The sequence below is a fragment of the Podarcis filfolensis genome, assembly GCF_964270895.1.
Source record: "Podarcis filfolensis genome assembly, chromosome: 5".
Taxonomy (NCBI): Eukaryota; Metazoa; Chordata; class Lepidosauria; order Squamata; family Lacertidae; genus Podarcis; species Podarcis filfolensis.
The window spans coordinates 2,068,620-2,084,934 of record NC_139608.1 but is presented as its reverse complement, the minus strand read 5'-3'; the positions used below and the strand labels follow the sequence as shown (position 1 = coordinate 2,084,934).

The following is a 16,315-nucleotide window of genomic DNA, read 5'->3' as shown; positions in this document are numbered from 1 at the left end:
TTGAGCAATGGTCATCCAGTCTCTCGTTACAAACCTCCCATGAAAGAGACTCCACCACCTTCTCGGGGAGTCCAGTCCACTGTCCAGCATCTCTAGATGACCCCCAGTGTACCTTCCAACATGCTATGATTCTCTCCTTCATTGGCAAAGATAGAAAGGCCACCCCTCAGGGATGCCTGAGTTGAGATTTCTGCATTGCCAGGGTTGGACTAGATGACCCTCGGGAGCCCCCTCCAGCTCTGTAATTCTATGATTCTATGTAATATGGGGTTTTATAGGTTTCTAGTGCAGCCTCCCCAACCTGGTGTAGGTTACGGTGGCTCGGCTCAGCCTCCTCAGTAAGTGACAGCTGTCATGGCCTGGGACTCGGGCTCAGACTCTGAACCAGAGGAGACTCAGTCTGCACCGGATCCTTTGCCTCAGGCATCATCTGAACCAAGTCTGGGGCCTGATTCTGAAGAGTCCCAGTCTGCACAGGTTCCCCTGCAACAAACACCATCTGGGCCGAGTCAGGGGCCTGAGCCTGCCCTGGCTCCAGATGCGGGGATGACCTTGTTGCCTCCAGCTGGGCCATCACTTACAGCTGCTCCACTACCGGTTGGGTCAGGGGAGGCTGACGCAGCCCCTGGGTCTAGTAACCCACCGATGTCTCCTGAGCTGCAGAGACTCAGGTCTGAGAGAAGGAGAGACCTGAGTACTCGCAGGAGGAGTGCTTGCCTTCGGGTGAAACAGAGAGGTGAGTCGCCGGGGGATCAGGACCGGCCGTTACCCTGACAGAGATAAAAGGCTGTCAGACCCTGCCCCAGGTTGCGGGAGCAACATTGCTTAAACTGCAGGAGGGGAGAGTAGCTCTCACACTCAGGTCCTGCTTGTGAGTTGGCCTTTGTGGCTTCTGGCTGGCCCCCGTGAACACAGGAGGGACCACTGGCCTGATCCTGCAGGCTCTACTTATGTTCTCATATTTTGGATATCCACTCATATTTCATTCAAATGATGAAATGAAAACAAGGTTAAATATAAGTGTTAAAACCTGGGAAGGGGTGGGGCGTCCCATATGCAGACCGATTTTGTATTTGTGGTCAACCTCAGCAGGAAGGCATCACTCATCATCTGCTAGCCTGCCCCCTAAATAGAGACCCAAGAGATCGCTTTCTGAAACCTTTGTTCACACAAGCAAACAGCAGAAAGAGTCTGATTTCTTTCAAGGGACAATGATATTTCCGTAACACAGAGAGAGGCCCCTCTACGCACTCTCTGCAAAAGAAATCAGGAAAAACGAGTTAGATAAAATCGCTATAAATTGTTGTGGTGATTCGGAGGTTTAATGTGAAATCAAGCTGGATTTCAGCTTGTTTGTGTCTCTCTTACATCGCGGATGTTGGCAAATTGGATTTTCAGAAAGCAAAATAACATTAGAATTGGAACTTCCAGAGGTGCAGAAGGGAAAGCGCATTTTAATGCTCAGGAACTTGTCAAAGTAGTTTAAAAAAAAAAAAAAAGATTCCCCCCCCCTCCATTATGGATATACAGTCAAACCTCGGTTGTCGAACATAATCTATTCCAGAAGCTCGTTTGGCTTCCAAAATGTTCAACAACCGAGGCACAGCTTCTGATTGGTTGCAGGAGCTTCCTGCAGTCAAGCGGAAGCAGTGTCAGACATTCGGCTTCCAAAAAAACGTTCAAAAAACAGAGCATTTACTTCCAGCTTTTCGGCTTTCGGGAGCGGGAACGTTCCAAAATGGAGGTGTTTGGGAGCCAAGGTTTGACTGTATGCTCTGAATTATTTTATCAGTCTGAGAAGGCAGCCCATCTAGGAGAAGGGAACCTCCACTGCCTTTTGGGATATCCTTGGAAGAATAAAAGTCTCAGGACTAAACTCTGCACAAATCCTGAGCGCAGTCCCTAAAGTGGTTGGGTGGCGTCTTGTATGTCTCCTTCGGGTAACTCCTGCGGCCAAGATGGTGCCAAACGTCTTACTCTGCTTTCCTCTGGAGCCCATCAGCGAGACCAAGAGGGGGGTCTTGTCATCTGGGCAGCCCAGGACCTCCGGACACCCTGCCTGGGCTTGAAACGCAGGGAGGTCACTTTGTCTGTTTTGTATACAGTGGTACCTCGGGTTAAGAACTTAATTCATTCTGGAGGTCTGTTCTTAGCCTGAAACTGTTCTTAACCTGAAGCACCACTTTAGCTAATGGGGCCTCCCGCTGACGCTGCACGATTTCTGTTCTCATCCTGAAGCAAAATTCTTAACCCGAGGTAATATTTCTGGGTTAGCAGAGTCTGTAACCTGAAGCATATGTAACCTGAAGCGTATGTAACCCGAGGTACCACTGTGTGTGTGTGTGTGTGTATTCTTTTTTATTGGTTTACACATATTGCATTACAATAAAGATGTACCAAAGCCAACACCATTTTCCCCCATCCCCCTAGACATTTACATTTCCTCAATCCATCGCATTATTCTTTTCTCCTTCCTCCAACTTCCTTCCGCCCCCACTTCCTCCACTTTATACAATTTACAATAATCTTTGCATTCTACAATCTCCTCAAATCATCTATATATTCTTATTATCTTTCCTTACTAATTTTTCTTCCATCCAGTACTTCACATTTTAATCTAGGTATATTAGCGTATCTTTTTTTGAGCAACATTTTGCCAAATACTCATCAAAACATTTCCAACAGGGAGGTCACTTTGGTTCTGCTAACACAGCAATATGTCTTCGCCCAAAACTTGCCAAAAACAAAATTGCCTAATACAAGTTTCTTGTGGACTTTGGTTAGAAAAAAAATAAACTTATGACCTTATGGGTAGGGAGGGAAGATGATGCTCATGATGATCTATAAGTGTTTTGTTTCCTTAAATTAAGTCCCTTCCCGTGGGCGGGGGAAGCAACTAATGATTTTTGTCAAAATGGCATTTTCTTCCAGCTGCAAAATGTTACGCAGAAGAGGTTGTGAGCCACCCGCCTTCTGCAGACCGTTGGTGATGGGAATCAGATGAAGTGTCGCAATCCCCCGAGCCGAAGGTCAACAACCAGCCATAATTCAAAAGGAGCTAGATAAACAGAAGGCAATGTGCGGGGCTTAAGTCACTCTCATCAAATCTCATTGATTTGCACTCAAGTAAACAGATGGCGCTGTGGGTTAAACCACAGAGCCTAGGGCTTGCCGATCAGAAGGTCGGCGGTTCGAATCCCCGCGACGGGGTGAGCTCCCATTGCTCGGTCCCTGCTCCTGCCCACCTAGCAGTTCGAAAGCACGTCAAAGTGCAAGTAGATAAATAGGTACCGCTCCGGCGGGAAGGTAAACGGCATTTCCGTGCGCTGCTCTGGTTCGCCAGAAGCGGCTTAGTCATGCTGGCTACATGACCTGGAAGCTGTACGCCGGCTCCCTCGGCCAATAAAGCGAGATGAGCGCCGCAACCCCAGAGTCATCCACGACTGGACCTAATGGTCAGGGGTCCCTTTACCTTTAAACAGGCATCGGTTGGGATGGAGAGTCACTTTTGTACTTAGTCTGCCCTCTCCTTCTCAACTCAGGTAGGAGGGACTTTCTGAACAGCCACAGGGAGGATGCATTTGTAGCCTGAGCATTGTCCCCTCTGAAATATCATGCCCCCAAACACTTAAGGGTCTTGTGTTTTAGGTAAGAGAAGGGCAAAGGAAGACTTTGCCGTGTGCCCAGGCTTCAGGGCCACTGTGACATCGATCACTTTCCCCTCCTCCCAAGTTTTTGCAGAATTCCAACTCCAGAATATGAAACACTTGCTCTGAATTCCTTTCTACTGAACCAGTGGCGTAGCGTGGGGGGTGCAGGGGGGGCCGGCCGCACCGGGCGCAACATCTGGGGTTAGGGCAAATCCACGGGTTAGGGGGCGCAAATCCATGGGTTAGGGGGTGCAAATTACTTGCCTTGCCCCGGGTGCTGACAACCCACGCTACGCCACTGTACTGAACTGAAAGGCTGCCCCTCAGCCAACAGGCCCCCACAGATCATCTTCCTTGCAGAGAGGAGCTTGAAAATCACTGCAAGATGACACACAACCCCCTGTCTCTAACCTCTTCGCCCCCCACCTGTTGGGAGTGATGTGGAGGCAACAAGAAGGAAGGGCAAAATGCAAAGTGAAACAGGGAGATTAAACCCTGCCTTTCCATCTTTCCCTTGCCATCTTTCACTGCCCTAGAGCCATGCCACCCTCGCGACTCCTCACCGCACCCTGTCTGAGCTGCCCCTGCCTTCTCCTGACAGATTGTGCCCTTGTCTCCCTCCACCCACCCTGGAAGCCCTTTTTATCCAGCTGGCACCCACAAATCACATTGCTCCTGCCTGCCTGCCTTCTCAATGGATCATGGCCAGCAGCCCAGCATGTCATCGCCAATTTCTACCTGAGCACACAACCACGACTAGTGCACATTAGCAGACTTGATACGGTTATACATGCAGTTTTATTATGTTTTGTGGCGTCCCTGCAATGCACAGCGAGGGGGGGAAACATGGCGATGATGTAGTGAAAGTGGAATTAGGGGGAGTGGGATGAGGAGCGGGGGAGTGATCCAGAGGGACAATAAAGGAGCTGAGTGGAGGCAGATTCTCTCTTTCCTGATTCTCGGTAATGCACTAATCCCTCTGTACTTTGCAATGTTTGGGGGAGCATGTGGAAAATCAGGCTTTGCACGCCCACGGACAGCTCTCCAAATCTCCCCTTGAAGAAACAGGGGAGTGGGTTGAATTTCTACTTGAGCTGATGGCAAGGAACGGGCTGGAATGTCCTGCAATAGCCAAGCAGATGTGTTTGGCTTTTGCTTCAAGCCTGTGTTTGTGCCTTAAATGTTTAGGCAGATACAGGGAGGCAGCGAGGGAGATCGAGTCGCAAGTCCATGAATCGGGAAGGCCACAGAAAGGGATTGCTGACCTCGGCTCAAGGATGGACAGGCTGACACGCTCTGTCTGTTAGCCTTCCTGTCCCTTCAAAGCAGGAAGCAAGGGAAGAGAGCACAGCCACAGATCTTCTACCTTCACCCTTTCACGCCACCCTTGCGGGAATTCAGCTAACGACAGCAGCAACAATGAACCTTTCGGTTTAGGAAGCTGCGTGAAGCAAATCCGGGCTCCTGCTCTTAGGTCTAGAGCTCTCACAAAGGCTGAAGTTCAAGGAGAGGAAGAGCTGGAAGCTGGACTCTCCCTCCAGCCTGATGGATTAGCCATTGCTGGATGAGGAATGGGAAAAGGCTGGTGGAAAAGCTGACTTCTGCTTGCTTTTGGTTACCATTTGGACACAAGACCAGGACAGCTGGAACTCCAAAGGTCTCCAAGAGAAGGAAAAGGATAATAATAATAATAATAATAATAATAATAATAATTGTTTGTACCCCGCCCATCTGGCTGGGTTTCCCCAGCCACTCTGGGCGGCTTCCAACAAAGATGAAAAATACACTAAAATGTCACATATTAAAAACTTCCCTGAACAGGGCTGCCTTCAGATGTCTTCTGAATGTCAGGTAGTTGTTTATCGCTTTGACATCTGATGGGAGGGCGTTCCACAGGGTGGGCGCTATTACCGAGAAGGCCCTCTGCCTGGTTCCCTGTAACTTGGCCTCTCGCAGTGAGGGAACCGCCAGAAGGCCCTCGGAGCTGGAAAGACTGTATTCCCCTACAATTCCTTCTCTGCATGTTTTCAGTTGGTATCTCTTAAAGGGTAAGAGTAAGCCACTTCCGCCTGCAGATTGGGGGAATCCCCAGCCGCATCAGCCCCTAGCCAGCCAATCAGCTGGCTCTGGGGGCGTGGCCTGCCCTATAAAGGCAGGACGTGGCTGGGGATCTCCCTCTTTTGCCGCCTGCCAGCTGGTCCTGCTTTTCCCACCCTCCCGCCCTATAAGGTTTTCGTTCCTTGACCTTGCTATGGACCTTGGTTGGTCGCCGTTGAGGGGCCTGGTAGGAATTGTTCCACTTGGCAAATTGGCACCAGCCACTTGGTTTTCGCCTACCTCATAGCAAATCATCACAACTTTCTGGGTATTGGCGGTTAGGCATTGGTATTGCTCTGTAGATGGAAGAGGGGAGGTAGCGCCATCACCTGCCCCACATATTGAAGGGTAGTCCGGTAAAGGATTCCGGGGGGCGTGGCCCTGTCCGAAGCCTGGGGAGGTGAGGGCCTAAGCCACGCCCCCTATTGGTGACCCGGGGGGGGGGTTCCTAGTTCATGTGCATCAGCAGGACTCCCCCTACTGGTGGTTAACCCTTCCCGGACTTCAAGCGGACGGACTGAAGTCGGATATAGTCAGTTAGGACCAATGCCTAAGCCAATACCGCTCGTCACCTGTAACCAATAAAGTTGTGGCCTTATTTAGCACCTTTTCCTTAATAACTGTGTCATGTGTCTTTATTTCCACTGGGGGGGGGACTTGCCATGCAAAGAGGCTTAAACCAAACGAATGCAAATCTTCTACCTTCAGGACACTTCCCTGTGTAGCCACCACAGGACCCACACGAGCAACTCTCTCCATCTGAGGTTTCCAGCAACGGCCATTCAGAAGCATCCCTCCCTCCAACTGCGGTGGCAGAGCAGAGCCAGTAGCCATCGATAGCTCCCTCCACTTCCACGCTCTTGTCTATTTTAAAGCCATCTAGGCTGGTGGCTGTCCCTGCCTCCTGTCCAAAATTCAGGACCACTGAACATCCACGAGTGAAATCCTGACATTACTGAACATGTGGACTGACAACATGAAAGCTTGCCGCCGTAAAGAACTTTGGGCATGGATGTCTGCTGATGCTAGGATTTCCACAGCTCAGCAATGGAAAACCTTTCTAAAAACCACCTACATTTGTCTTTGTCATATAAGAACTTATGGACTTTGGCTATTGCGGGGGAAATAACACATAAACTGTCTGTTTCCAGGGCGACGAAGGATTTAGAATGCTTTTATGTCATCGGGTGAGATTTTATTTCCTATTCTTCAGACATTCGCCATCCACACCAGCTCAGGAAATGTAGAAGTTTTTTATTATTATTATGCTGTCTGTTATTATTGTCTGTATTATGTGCAAGGAAGTTATCTCAGTTGTGGTGCTCATCATGTCAAGGCTGTGGGTTCAACCCCCACAGGGAAATGTTCCTGAATTGCAGGGAGTTTGACTAGGGAGTTCTATGATTTTGATGATGATGATGATCCATAAATTTATGTTCTTCATGTTGTACACTGCCCTGGGATCTTTGGATGAAAGGGCGGTATACAAATCAAATATCTCAAGGGCTGTCACAGGGAAAAGGGAGCATGCTTGTATTTTCCTGCTCTGGAAGGGTGGGACTCATAGAATCATAGAATCATAGAGTTGGAAGAGACCACAAGGGCCATCGAGTCCAACCCCCTGCCAAGCAGGAAACACCATCAGAGCACTCCTGACATATGGTTGTCAAGCCTCTGCTTAAAGACCTCCAAAGAAGGAGACTCCACCACACTCCTTGGCAGCAAATTCCACTGTCGAACAGCTCTTACTGTCAGGAAGTTCTTCCTAATGTTTAGGTGGAATCTTCTTTCTTGTAGTTTGGAACCATTGCTCCGTGTCCGCTTCTCTGGAGCAGCAGAAAACAACCTTTCTCCCTCCTCTATGTGACATCCTTTTATACATTTGAACATGGCTATCATATCACCCCTTAACCTCCTCTTCTCCAGGCTAAACATGCCCAGCTCCCTTAGCCGTTCCTCATAAGGCATCGTTTCCAGGCCTTTGACCATTTTGGTTGCCCTCCTCTGGACATGTTCCAGTTTGTCTCGAACCCATGGCTTCAAGTTACAATAAAGGAGATTCCAATTAAACATTCAGAAGAACTTTCTGACAGTAAGAACTGTCGGACAGTGGAGCGGACTCCCTTGGAAGGTGGTGGACTCTCCTCCGCCAGAGGTTTTTAAGCAGAGGTTGGACGCCGTCTGTCAGGGGTTCTCTGGCTGCAGTTTCGGGATTGCAAGGGGCCGAACCAGATGACCCTTGCGGGGGGGGGGTCCCTTCCAGTTCTACTATTCTATTGTAGCCTGTGACTAAGAATGGAGAAAAGCAATGACCAACCTAGACAGCATCTTAAAAAGCAGAGACATCACCTTGCCGACAAAGTTCCGTATAGTTAAAGATATGGTTTTCCCAGTAGTGATGTATGGAAGTGAGAGCTGGACCATAAAGAAGGCTGATCGCCAAAGAATGGATGCTTTTGAATTCTGGTGCTGGAGGAGACTCTTGAGAGTCCCATGGACTGCAAGAAGATCCAACCAATCCATTCTGAAGGAAATCAGCCCTGAGTGCTCACTGGAAGGACAGATCCTGAAGCTGAGGCTCCAAGACTTTGGCCACCTCATGAGAAGAGAAGACTCCCTGATGTTGGGAAAGATGGAGGGCACAAGGAGAAGGGGACGGCAGAGGACGAGATGGTGGGACAGTGTTCTCGAAGCTACGAGCATGAGTTTGACCAAACTGTGGGAGGCAGTGGAAGACAGGAGTGCCTGGCATGCTCTGGTCCAGGGGGTCACGAAGAGGCGGACACAATTAAACGACTAAACAACAACAAGAATGGAGAGGGCAGTTGAACCCCTTTGTCTAAGCTCTGAGCCCTCCTCCTCCCGCGACATCTTAAAAGAACAGGGGGTGGCACAGAGAGGTCAAGGAGGGCATCTGCAGCTGAGCTGCAAAACCAACCCAAGTGGAGATGCAGAGGATGGAGGGGGGCAAGCTGGCCCCCACCTGGGAGGAAGAGGGAGAGCCCTGTCCTGTTATCCTCAGTCAGCAGGCTCAGCCTCCTAGGAGCCCACAGCTTGCAGGAACCTGGACTGCTTCACGCTTGTGGTTTGCTCCTTTGAACGGCAGCTTTCATTTTCCATAGTAGCAGCAGCCGGAGGAGAGATAAATAAACCCCGGCCCTTCTCCTGGCCCAGCTAAATAAGCCTCCTCCAGCCAAGCGGGCCTTGAACCCTCGCCAGTGTTTTCCCCCAACGGCCAATCAAGCCATTTATGATGCTCTCCATCCTTAACCCTGCTGGGCTGGTGGCCAAGGAAGAAACTGTTTCGCTCGGCAGATTTGGGATCTTTGCACACTGGTGGTGTCCTTGCACAGGACTCTGGAGTTCTTGCCAGCGGCTACCTAGGGAAGGAGAGGGCTAAGGAGGTGACCTTTGCAAGCAAGGCCAGCCCTTGGAACTGCCAGGCAGCATGAGACCCCTGGATTGGCTGGAGCTCTAGCTTGGAAGCAGACCCACCACGGAGGAAACCATGCAAGATTGGATCAAGGAGGAGATAGGAGAGGAAGATGAGATGGTTTCAGGGGCAGGTGGTTGTCCCTGAACCCAGGCCCAGTGTGTGCATTCTCCAGCCTACTTCTAGATTACTGCAATGCATTCTGTGTGGGGCTTCCCTGGGAAGCTGCAGTTAGAGCAGAATGCTGCAGCACGATTGCTGACAGGAGTGAAGCCTTGCCTCCTCCATATAACCCCTGTGCTCAGAGAGCTCCACTGCTTGCTGATTTGGCACAGGGTCAAGTTCAAGGTGTTATTATTAGTATATAAAGCCCTTAAACGGATGGAGGACGGATAGCGGCTAACAGATCGAGGTTGAATCCTGATAAGACAGAAGTACTGTTCTTGGGGGACAGGAGGTGGGCAGGTGTGGAGGACTCCCTGGTCCTGAATGGGGTAACTGTGCCCCTGAAGGACCAGGTGCGCAGCCTGGGAGTCATTTTGGACTCACAGCTGTCCATGGAAGCGCAGGTCAATTCTGTGTCCAGGGCAGTTGTTTACCAGCTCCATCTGGTACGCAGGATGAGACCCTGTCTGCCCACAGGCTGTCTCACCAGAGTGGTGCATGCTCTAGTTATCTCCTGCTTGGACTACTGCCATGCGCTCAATGTGGGGCTACCTTTGAAGGTGACCCGGAAACTACAACTAATCCAGAATGCGACAGCTAAACTGGTGACTGGGAACGGCCACCAAGAACACATAACACTGGTCTTGAAAGACCTAAATTGGCTCCCAGTACGTTTCTGAGCACAATTCAAAGTCTTGGTGCTGACCTTTAAAGCCTTTAATGGCCTTGGTCCAGTATACCTGAGGGAGTGTCTCCACCCCCATCGTTCTGCCCGGACACTGAGGTCCAGCGCTGAGGGTCTTCTGGCACTTCCCTCACTGCGAGAAGCCAAGTTACAGGGTACCAGGCAGAGGGCCTTCTCAGTAGTGGCACCCGCCCTGTGGAAAACCCTCCCATCAGATGTCAAAGAGAACAACAACTACCAGACTTTTAGAAGACATCTGAAGGCAGCCCTCTTTAGGGAAGCTTTTAATGTTTACCAGACTACTGTATTTTAATACTTTGTTGGAAGCCGCCCACAGTGGCTGGGGAAACCCAGCCAGATGGGCAGGGTATAAATAATAAATTCAATTCTATTCTATTCTTAAACCCTTCAGACTAATTAGCTCACATGTTCCCCTCAACCACTTGAATCAGCCCACCTGGCCCTGTCACATGGGGTTGTGAAATACACCCTGTATTCTACATTTGTAATAAATCAATACTTTAGTGTGGCCGCACCCGCACTCTGCAACTCGTACCTGCAATCCCTTCGTAGAGGGTGGCCTTATAGTCCAGGTATTCATAGTCCTCAAATTTCTGCGATCCTTCGCACAAGACCCGGCACTCTGTATCAGCCACGTGGTAGCCCCTCAGCGCCCTCTCCAGGAACTCAATGGCCGCGTGATACTCTTCTTTGTCGTAATGCTTCACTCCCAAAAGATAGTCCTCCTGTAATACCAAAAGGACATTAAGGACATGGAAAATAGTTTAACGGTGCGCTGTGTGAAGAAGGACTCCATTTGATCTGTCCTGAATCTTCCAAGACTCAGTTTCCTTCAACTAGGGCCAGGGCCTTTTCAGTACTGGCCCCGACTTGGTGGAATACTTTGTCACAAGAGACTAGGGCCCTGCGGGACTTGACATTTTCCCACAGGGCCTGCAAGACAAAGCTATTCCGCCTGGCCTTTGCTTTGGACTCAGTCTGACCCTTATGTTTCTCTCCCCTTATGGTTTTGATCTATGGGCTATTTTTAAAATGAGGCTGCATTTTGGTTTGGACTCAGTCTGACCCTAATGTTTCCCTCCCCTTCTGGTTTTGACTTTTAAAATGAGGCTGCATTTTAAATTACATTTTAACCTGTATTTTAAATTGCCCCCCCCCATTATGTTTTTATTGTAATTTTACTGGTGTTAGCCGCCCTGAGCCCGGCTCTGGCCGGGGAGGGCAGGTTATAAATAACATTTATTATTATTATTATTAATGCTCATTGGAGTTCTAGTGTTAGAAGAGAAGGAGCAAAACTCTATCCATTTCCTCCATGCCACGCATGGTTTCATAAATGTCTATCAGGTCACGCCTTCCTCTTCTTTTCCCTAAACCAGTGGTTTTCAAGCTGTGTGCCGTGGCACCCTGGGGCACCTTGAATGATGGTCAAGGGTGCCATGGGCAACACTGTCCTCTGTCCCTCTTTCCTTCCCTCTGATGCCCTCTTGCGTCTCTGCCTACCAAAGGCTTGCATGGCTATTTGTTGCAGCAGCCTTGGCTACAAGCTCTGCAGGTGAAGGATGCCTCTGGGGCTGGCCAGGGGGTGCTGGTTGCCAGGAGCTGAGGTGGCCTTGGAGTAAGCAAGAAGCAAGCTGGTGAGGGAGCCCAGTCTGCCAGTCTGCCAGCCCTTGCTGTTGGGAACAGATAGACAAGTCCCAGGCCCCTGTGGGGCAGTGTGAGGAGGCACCTCTCTGTGGGGCAGCTCAGAGACCAGGGGCAGCAGCAGCAGCAGCAGCTGCCCAAAGGACTCCCAAGGAGAGGGGAGATGAGGCCGAGGGAACACTCCACAAGGGAGGGTGTTTGAAAAAGGGTGAGGGGCTGCCAGCTCTGCGGGCAAGGGGTGACCTCACTGGGCTCCTGAGCCCCACAAGGGTGCCGCAGAAAGAAGGGAGTTGGACAAGGGAGTCGTGGAGCCCAAAAGGTTGAAAACCTCTGGCCTGAACTAAATAGTCCCCAGTACTGAAGCCTTTCTGCACAGGGAAGTCACTTCATCCCCCTGATCAGTTTGGTTGCCTTGTCCTAAACCTTTTCCAACTCTACAATAGCCTTATTGAGGTGAGGCGACCAGAACCCTATGCAGAACAGTGGTACCTTGGGTTACATACGCTTCAGGTTACAAACGCTTCAGGTTACAGACTCCACTAAGCCAGAAATAGTACCTTGGGTTAAGTGCTTTGCTTCAGGATGAGAACAAAAATTGTCCTCCGGCGGTGCAGTGGCAGCAGGAGGCCCCATTAGCTAAAGTGGTGCTTCAGGTTAAGAACAGTTTCAGGTTAAGAACGGACCTCCAGAACAAATTAAGTACTTAACCCGAGGTACCACTGTATTTCAAAAGTGGCCGCACCGTAGTTTTGTATAAAGGCGTTATGATACCGGCAGCTTCATCTTCAGTCTCTTTCCTGAAGATCCATGCCATGAAAGGATAAGCCTTAGGAGCAGGATGTCACTGACGGAGACCACCAAAGAGGGGGACCCCCAAAATGCAAGTGAGACAGTGCCAGAAGTCCAGAGAACCCACGGGTCAGTGGCAGATGACCTGTTTTCTGAGCCAAAGACCCCACTCTGCATCCTCAGAGAGGCAAGGCAGAATCTCCTTAAGATCCTTAAGACCTGTTACTGGTCAGTATTGGTCACCAGCCTCTTAGATGCAGGGCAGATTCAGAAAAAGAAAAAGAAACCCATCCATTTCTCTTCACTCCCTAGACCAAGAGGATGTCCTCCACATATTTTGGACCACAGCAAGTATCCGCCTTGGCCAACACAGCTGATGGGGACACCTCAGGATGTGCTGGAGCCTCCAGAGAGCATTTGGTTCACCTTACTGAAACTCTTTGAGCCTCCCATGTCAACCCACCAAGATTTTGCCCAAGCAGGATCCCACCAGATTTGCTCTGCATGTTATTTCTGGTGGCATTTCAGTGGTGGTTCTGTTTCAGATCCATAAAGCGGCACAATTTCACTCTTTGGCAATGTTACCATGTGCGGTCGGGCCTCTCGGTCGATCAGGTCCACCTTCCCCGCCGAGGTCCTGTAATTCTCCAGGTCTTGCTGAACCTCCATGTGCTCCGGGTTCGCCAGGAAGAAGGTGTGGGCTGCATCAGCCGCCTTGTCCAACTGGTTCAGCTGCAAAGGAAAGGAAAAGAAAGAGACTCTGAGGCTGCTTGCAAAGCGCTCTGAGGTTTTCTACAAACAAGTCGTGCATAAATTTTATGACACAAAGAAGAAAGAAAGAAAGAAAGAAAGAAAGAAAGAAAGAAAGAAAGAAAGAAAGAAAGAAAGAAAGAAGAGTGTGTCTGCTCCACAGCAGATCCCAGAGGGTTGGTTTATTTATTTACACGAGGCCAAAATGAAGTACAATGAAAACACCATGGGTGGGATTCAAGCAAGTTTTACTCAAAGTCGACCCAACAGAATGAATGAACATAACTAAAGACTCTTATGCACAGTACTTTTATAGCAGTATTATAGCATTTTAACCAGTCATCATTTATTATTACAGTTGTTGTTGTTGTTGTTGTTTGTTGTTGTTGTTTGTTGTTTGTTGTTGTTATATTTATATATTGCCCTTCCTCTGAAGATCACAGGGTGGTTTACAGCCACATGAGCCTCAAGTGACAACAGTGGAATTAGAATTACCCCCAAGCAGACTTGAAATTTACGGCATGCTGCACACTGAAAGAAAATTACATGAAAATGAAATACCGGTGGGATTTGACTCCTAGTAAGTTGGCAAAAATGTATAGGACAAGTTCAAATACCTGCTGGAAATGTAAAGAAAAAGAAGCAACCTTTTATCATATGTGGTGGACTTGTCTGGTAAGAAAAACTTTCTGGGAGATGGTATATAATGAAATGGGAAAAAAAATGTTTTAAATAACTTTTGTTAAGAAACCAGAAATGTTTTTATTAGGAATTATAGCTACTGACATTCCAAAGGAGCAGAAAAGACTTTTCATGTATGGAACAATAGCCGCCTGGATGTTACTAGCCCAAAGGTGGGAAGAAAACACGAGTCCCTACCAGAGAGGAATGGCAAATGAAGCTGTTAAACTACGCCGAAATGGGAAAACTGAATGGAAAACTCAGAAACCAAGAGGATAAAAACTTTATAAAAGAACAGGGAAAATTTATAAGTTATTTAGGAGACCACTGTAAGCAGATGGAAACATTGGCAGAATTTTGATTTCACTTGTAGTGTAAAAATTACCATGGAAGTTTATGGAAGAATATGCATTTCTAAATGTTCAAAACGGGAGCCCATGATGGGGAGAAGTCCTGAGATTCGGAGGAATCTCTGTATATGGATAATATATATTTGGACTTTTTTTATAACTTTGTATTTGTAAAACCAAATGAAAATTATTTCAAAAAGAAAACAGAATTACCCCCAAGCTGGGCCTCTGGACTCACTGCCCAGGGAGGTCATGTTGGTGCTACTAACACACCGGTTTGACTTCACCCCTGGAGGTGCACTCCATTGTCTCATGAGACAGACAGATGCCAACAATTCTGTGTTGTGGTAATTCCCAGACTGGACTACTGCAATGCGCTCTACGTGGTTCTGCCCTTGAAGACGACTTGGAAAGGTCAATTGGTCCAAAATGCAACAGCTGGACCCCTGGCTGGGGTTCCATTGAGATCTCATATAGCCCCCTTTTGAAAAACAGCAGCATTGACCGCCAGATTATTTCCAGGCACCTTGGTGCCCAAAGCCCTTATCCTCTCCGTCTTCTTTACCTTGGCCTTCTGACACCTGAGGTGCAAGTTTTCAGAGCCCACCTTGTTTTTATGATTGTAAGTCTTTTAAAAACACACAAACAACCGAAATGGTTTTTCATATTGTGTTTTAATGTTATAACCCATCCAGGACCTCACAGCAGAGGGTGGGAAATAAACAAATAAATATCATAATAAGGATGTCCCGATGGAAAGGGGCAATGCCAGAGCGAATGCACCAAGTGGCACAGATTCCCTCACAACCTCTGGGCCACGGAGGTGTCCCTGAAAATGTGTTGCTTTTCAGAAACGGGAAGCAACTGCCAGAACTCATAAAACGGGCTGTTTGCTTAACTGGCAGCGAGAGGCGTCTCGCCTTGTACTGTACATGCAGTTCAGCAGAGCTCTGGGAAAACAGGGGATTAAAAAAACAGGGGTACACATCCCAACGTTGGGCTCGAACCCACAACCTGAGATGAAGGGCTGTGATTCTGCACCAGAACATCTGCTTTGCATGCAAAAGGTCCTTCTGATTTCAATCCCAGGCATTTCCAGAGCCTGTCCCAAACCCTGGAAGGCTGCTGCCAGCAGAATGGACAGAACTGAGTTAGATGGGCCAATGGGTCCAACTCTGTACTAGGCAGCTTCCTGTGTTCCGCAACCTCTTGAAACTTGGAGAAAGCCGGAGGTTTTTCTGCAGCAGCCCTTAAGAAGGAATGTGGCAGACAGATCTGCTAAGAGCACCCTGGTGGTTATCAATTACGCACTTGCTTCCCTTCCTCGCTTGCAGTGCGAACTTCGTGTTCTGTGCTGAGCACGTCCAGGCAGGGCTCTGCAAGGCCAGGAAAGAAACCCACCCAGAGCTGAGCACGGCTGCCCCACCTTGTACCTCCAGGGCGCAAACGTGCCATTTCTCCCTCCCACTCGAAAACCTCAGCCCCTTTCCTTGACTCGCCTGAGCGCCTGGCATTTTTGGAGACCGCTTCAAGCAACGCTTTAAGACTTCTCATCCTGGAAAGCGTCCAAGAGGGAAGTACCCAGAAGCAGGGAGGGGGAGATGTGAGGAGGGGGCTTCAGGCCAGAGGTCAATGATTCCGAAAAGCCTGCGTGGAAGGAGCATCCTGCAGCACATTTCTGCAAAGGGGCCTGCAGGGTGGGATCTCTCTGCTCAGAATGCATCAATTGCTCCTTGCAGCAGGCTCTGCCCAGTACCCTTACTCTAACATTTACATTTTGCACACACTCACACACAAACACACCCTTCGCCCAGGTGTGTAAGCCCACCAAGGGAAGACTGCATCTGAAGAAGTGGTCTCTTGCCTACACCAGCTGAAGTCATAACAGCTTTGTCTGCCTTTCAAAAGCCAAACGATCCTTCCCTGAGTTTGCTGCTGCAGCCCAGCCGGGCTCCCTCTCTGGAAATCACATTCTCCCGTTTGTTTTATTACATTTGCTTCCGGTGCGTAATTGCTCGCTGCTCTGGGAGTCCTCTTGGAAGCAGAACGG

At 49.1% G+C, this 16,315-nt stretch overlaps 1 protein-coding gene across 2 annotated transcripts in view; it reads right to left on the bottom strand.

Annotated features, from left to right (window-relative positions):
• P3H2 (prolyl 3-hydroxylase 2) overlaps window positions 1–16,315 on the bottom strand; it is a 118,356-nt gene that overhangs the window by 31,866 nt on the left and 70,175 nt on the right. For both annotated transcript variants that reach the window (XM_083612817.1, XM_083612818.1), the window contains exons 2-3: window positions 13,070–13,216; window positions 10,587–10,776 (exon numbers count right to left, since the gene is read on the bottom strand). In XM_083612817.1, the coding sequence (XP_083468943.1) occupies window positions 10,587–10,776; window positions 13,070–13,216 (337 nt within the window). The remainder of the gene's footprint in view (window positions 1–10,586; window positions 10,777–13,069; window positions 13,217–16,315) is intronic.